This window comes from Corvus kubaryi, unplaced genomic scaffold (genome assembly GCF_017639235.1).
Source record: "Corvus kubaryi isolate FWS band 111438036 unplaced genomic scaffold, C.kubaryi_AGA036_p1.0 36963, whole genome shotgun sequence".
In the NCBI taxonomy this organism is placed as follows: domain Eukaryota; kingdom Metazoa; phylum Chordata; class Aves; order Passeriformes; family Corvidae; genus Corvus; species Corvus kubaryi.
This window is the reverse complement of record NW_024580993.1, coordinates 799-5,193: the sequence shown is the minus strand read 5'-3', so window position 1 is coordinate 5,193 and position 4,395 is coordinate 799. Positions and strand designations below refer to the sequence as shown.

At 64.2% G+C, this 4,395-nt stretch overlaps 2 protein-coding genes across 4 annotated transcripts in view; both read right to left on the bottom strand.

Annotated features, from left to right (window-relative positions):
* FTSJ1 (FtsJ RNA 2'-O-methyltransferase 1) overlaps positions 1 to 1,157 on the bottom strand; it is a 4,642-nt gene extending 3,485 nt beyond the window's left edge. For 2 of the 3 annotated variants that reach the window (XM_042020331.1, XM_042020332.1), the window contains exons 1-2: positions 1,029 to 1,157; positions 361 to 500 (exon numbers count right to left, since the gene is read on the bottom strand). In XM_042020331.1, coding sequence (XP_041876265.1) covers positions 361 to 481 — 121 coding nt within the window. In that variant the 5' untranslated portion in view covers positions 482 to 500; positions 1,029 to 1,157. The remainder of the gene's footprint in view (positions 1 to 360; positions 501 to 1,028) is intronic. The other variant, XM_042020333.1, reaches the window with a different exon arrangement.
* Positions 1,158 to 1,747: 590 nt separating this feature from the next.
* PLP2 (proteolipid protein 2) lies at positions 1,748 to 4,098 on the bottom strand. Its single transcript, XM_042020337.1, has 4 exons — positions 3,485 to 4,098; positions 2,884 to 2,979; positions 2,496 to 2,583; positions 1,748 to 2,137 (listed from the first exon to the last, which is right to left on the bottom strand). The coding sequence occupies exons 1-4, from the start codon at positions 3,755 to 3,757 to the stop codon at positions 2,118 to 2,120; spliced, it is 477 nt and encodes a 158-aa protein (XP_041876271.1). The 5' UTR covers positions 3,758 to 4,098; the 3' UTR covers positions 1,748 to 2,117.
* Positions 4,099 to 4,395: the final 297 nt, after the last annotated feature.

Below are 4,395 nucleotides of genomic sequence, written 5' to 3'. Positions count from 1 at the left end.
TACACCAGTGCTCCCAGTTACCCCTGGGCCCCAGTGCTCCCAGTTACCTCAGTGCTCCCGGTTACCCCAGTGCTCCCAGTTACACCAGTGCTTCCAGACCTCTGGGCCCCCAGTGCTCCCAGTTACCCCAGTGCTCCTGGGCCCAAGTGCTCCCGGGCCCCCAGTGCTCCCAGTTACACCAGTGCTCCCAGACTTCTGGGCCCCCAGTGCTCCCAATTACCCCAGTGCTCCCAGACCTCTGGGCCCCCAGTGCTCCCAGTTACCCCAGTGCTCGCAGTCACCCCCAGCACTCCCAGTGCCTCCCCCAGCACTGCCCCCAGTGCTCCCAGTCCCTGCCAGTGCCCCCAGTGCCACCAGTACCCTGGAAGAGCTGGAAGCGCTGGTCGAGCTGCAGCAGTTTGAAGGCGCTGCGGGCTCTCCAGCCGCCCTCCTTGGCCAGCCTGTAGTAAATGTCGCGCTTGTCCTTGGAGGAGCGGCCCATGGCGACCCCGCACGGCCTGCTGGCAACAAGCCCTGCTCACGAGGGGGGCACCCACCACAGCCCCCAACCCACACCCAGGGCTCGGGGGGGCACCCCCCGCGCGCCACTTGTGATGTTGTAACCTCCACAGAGTTGTTTATTTGTGTGCCCCACTATCTATTTATAGGTTCGATGGTTTATTTGTAGGTCCTACTGTAAACAAACCATTGCTTATATGGGGGGGGGGGGCACACAGGGGGGTCCCAGGGAGATTCTGTAGCTCCAACCCACACCCACGGGTTATGGGGGGTCCCCACGGCCTGTTCACACCTCTACAAAGCCTTTAAATCACATCAATTTAGGTCGTGTCATTTTTATAGGTCCTACATTTAAACCCTCCCTACAAACCCTCACTGAGCCACTGCGCATGCGCTGTCCTGGCGTTCCCGCCCCTGGCGCGCGGCCGGCGCACGCGCAGCCCCGCCCACCCCGGCGCGCGCGATTTCCCCCCCTCCCCCTTACAACCTCCCCCCTCGCCCTCGCCGCTGCCTCCCGCTCGCCGCGGTACCGGAACGCTCCCGGGAAGGACCGCGGAGGAAACGCAGGAGGAAGGAGGAACGGACGCGGCGGGAGCGGTGAGGGCGGAGCGGCGGCGGCGGCGGCTGAGGCGGGCGGCGGGTGCAATGCGCGTGCGCCTGGCGGGAAGCGTGAGGGGAGGGCGCGCGAGGTGGGGGGGGCTCCTTTTCGCACCGCGCATGCGCGGGGCGGGAATTGCGTGTGGGTTTCCCGCCTTTTTCTTTGAGGGGAGGGGGGATTTCTGGGCCCCTTTTTTGCTGTGCGACGCAGGAGCCGTGAGGGGTGGAGGGGTTTCCTCCCTTTTTCGGTGAGGGGACGGGGAGTTTCCCGCCCTTTTCCATGAGGAGAGGGGGGAGGGTTTCCCTTCATTTTTCCATGAGGGGAGAGGACTTCCCACCTTTTCTCACCAGGCGGGAATGGTGAGGGGAGGGGGCTTTCCGGCCATTTTTCCGTGAGCGGAGGAGAGGTGTTCCTGCTCTTTTTCCTGTGTGGTGAGGGGGTTTCCCACCGTTTCTTACCAGGCGGGAACTGTGAGGGGAGGGTTTCCCGCCTTTTTTCGTGAGGGGAGGGGTTTCCCGCCACGCGGGGCACGCTGGGAGCTGTAGTCTGTGGGGTTTGGGGGTACATTTTGGGGCGCCGGGACAAGTCCTTCAGGATCTATAGACACCCCCCGACAGGCTGTTGTCGCGACAGAGCCACCGGAAACGGTAATGCAGTAATAAAAAACCTTTATTTCCCAATATATTGCCCCAAAAAGCCTCCCGTGGGCTGGGGGACGGGGGGAACACCCCGAAAACTAACGGAGGTACCCCAGAAACTGAGGCGGGCACCCCAAAACCCGTGAGGGGCAAGGGCATCCTTAAACCTGAGGGGAGGTCTCCCCAGGGGGAAACTGAGGCACGGGCGGTTCAAGGCACTTGCGAAGGCATTTTGGGGAGGGGCAACCCCTGAGGAACCTCCAGATCTACCCCTGTCCCCCCCCCCGGGGGGACCCAGGCGTCGGGACCCCTCAATAATTTAAGGCTGGGGGTCCCCCTGCGGGGGGGGGAGATCTGGGGAGGTCTCTGGGTTGTTGGGTTGTTCAGGCACCGTCTGGGGACTCTGAAGGGGAGACAAAGTGGGGGGATTAGTTACACCCCCAGGGACCCCCAAACCCTCTGGGGATCTTCAACCCCCCGGATTTCTCCCCAGTACCCTCCACAGGGCAGCAACCCCCTCCCAGTGTTTACAGTTCTCCACTATGTGTTCCTACCAGTTCCATCAGTAGGGCTGCCCTCCCTTTCCCAGTGCTCCCAGTTACCCCCATGGGTCATCTCCCCCACTCCCAGTGCTCCCAGCTCTCCCCTACTGGTCCTTGGCAGTGCTCCCAGTACCCTCCCCTGGGGCAGCAACCCCTCCCCAGTGCTCCCACTTCCCCCTGTAGGTTAGGAACCCCCTTCCCAGTGCTCCCAGTACACACCAGTGGGGGCGGCAGTGTGGCCCTGCCGTGTGGGTAGGGTGATGTAGGCGTCGTATCCCAGAAGGATCCCAGCCAGGATCCCGAACACCTGATGGGTAGAGGGGGTCAGAGACACCCAAACTCCCCCTGTAGCCCCACCCCCCCCCACCCCATCCAGGAGCCAGAACACATGGGGGGCGGGGGGATCAGAGACCCCCAGACCCCTCCTTTGTACCCTAACCCCCTACACCCACAAAGATCCCCCTTATCCAGGAGCCCAAACACCTGGGAGGGGTCAGAGACCCCTCAAACCCCCCCCCACCCCCTCCCTACACCCTGGTCAGGAGCCCAAACACCCGAGGGGGGGTCAGAGATCCCACAACCCGGCCCCCCCAAATTCCCCGCTCACCCCTCCCGCGATGCCGGCGCCGTCCCGGTGGCCGACAATGACGATGAGGGAGGTGATGAGGAAGAGCACAGCCCCGATGACGCAGCGCGTGAAGTCCTGGGGGGCACAGATGGGACCCCTCAGACACCCCCAAACCTTCTGGGGACCCCCGACCTCCAGGGATTCCCCCCAGAGACCCCCAAACTCTTTGGGGACCCCCAACCCCCAGGGACACTCTCCCACTCAGCCACTCCAGGACCTCCCAACCTTCCCCCCAGCCCCCCCAAACCCCTCTCAGCCCCCCCCAAACACCTCTAATCCACTCCCAGTGTCCCCCAAACCCTGCCAGGGCCCCCTCAGATCCTCTCCCTCCTCCCAGGCCCCCAGTGCCCCCCGAACACCCCCAGTCCTCAAATCCCCTCTCAGCTTTCCCAAACCTCATCCTAAATCACTCCCCATGACCTCCAAGCCGTATTAGGAGTCCCCCAAACCTCTCCCCAGCCCAAGAACCCTCAAACCTCCTCTCAGCCCCCCCAGATGCCCCCCAAATCTCTCAGCTTTCCCAAACCCCCTCTAATCCCCCCCAATTTCCACCAGACTCCCCCAGTGCCCCCCGACTCACGGTCCAGCCCCAGTGCAGCAGGGGCAGCCGGGGGGGCAGGCGGCAGCCCCAGGCCAGCAGCACCAGCGCGGCGAACACCAGCTCCACCGCGGCCAGCCCCGCGTAGCCCGAGCGTGATGCCCCGAAGCAGATCAGGGTCAGCAGGCACAGGATCTGCGGGTACAGGGCCATATAGGATCCATACGGCCTGGGGGGGCACCCTCTGAACCCTCCCCATAAACCCCACGTGCCCACAGAGGCCCCCCATACAGTGGCATACACCCCATTAGGCATCCCCAGCACAGCTTATTTCCCTTATGGAATGTCCGTAGTGTGCCCTATAGACCTTCTGCACTGCTGCACTCCAGGTACCCTGGGCTACCTAGAGACCCTCCGTGACGCCTTCAGAGACCCCTCTTAGCAGTGCTTATCGACCCCATGCAGTGCCCATATATGGCTGCTGAGGGAATGCCTACAGTACCCCTTATAACAGCCCCTGTATAGATCCTGAGCGCCATCCTATAGGGCCCTAGAGATTCTGGGCCGTCACCTAAAGACTCTTACAGCGCCTCCTTTGTACTGCTGTGGGGTCACCTACAGCTGGCCCGTAGCGTCCCCAATAGGCCACCGTGGGGTCTGGACGGACCCGCCCTTAGCGGCCCCTCTAAGCCCCCATAGGGTCCCCGCCCGCCCCCATGGGCTCCCCACAGAACCCCCCCGCCCCCGGAGCGCCCCCTGCAGGGTCCCCATGGATTCCCACGGCCCCGCCCCCGGAGCGCCCCCTGCAGGGTCCCCATGGATTCCCACGGCCCCGCCCCCGCGTGGGCGCCGGGACAGCAGCGCCGTTGTGGGAGCGCCGGGGCGGGGCCGTCTCCCGGCAACGGTCGCCACGGCAACGGCACAACAGTGCCCACCCCCCCCCCCCCCGCCTT

Excerpts from the sequence above, each read along its gene's own strand:
- PLP2 (XM_042020337.1), bottom strand. The coding sequence starts at position 3,757 with ATGCCTAATGGGGTGTATGCCACTGTATGGGGGGCCTCTGTGGGCACG. Across the intron at positions 2,584-2,883 it reads GCGCCGGCATCGCGGGAGGG|GTGTTCGGGATCCTGGCTGG; the intron begins GTGAGCGGGGAA and ends TCTACCCATCAG. Across the intron at positions 2,138-2,495 it reads CCACACTGCCGCCCCCACTG|AGTCCCCAGACGGTGCCTGA; the intron begins GTGTGTACTGGG and ends TCTCCCCTTCAG.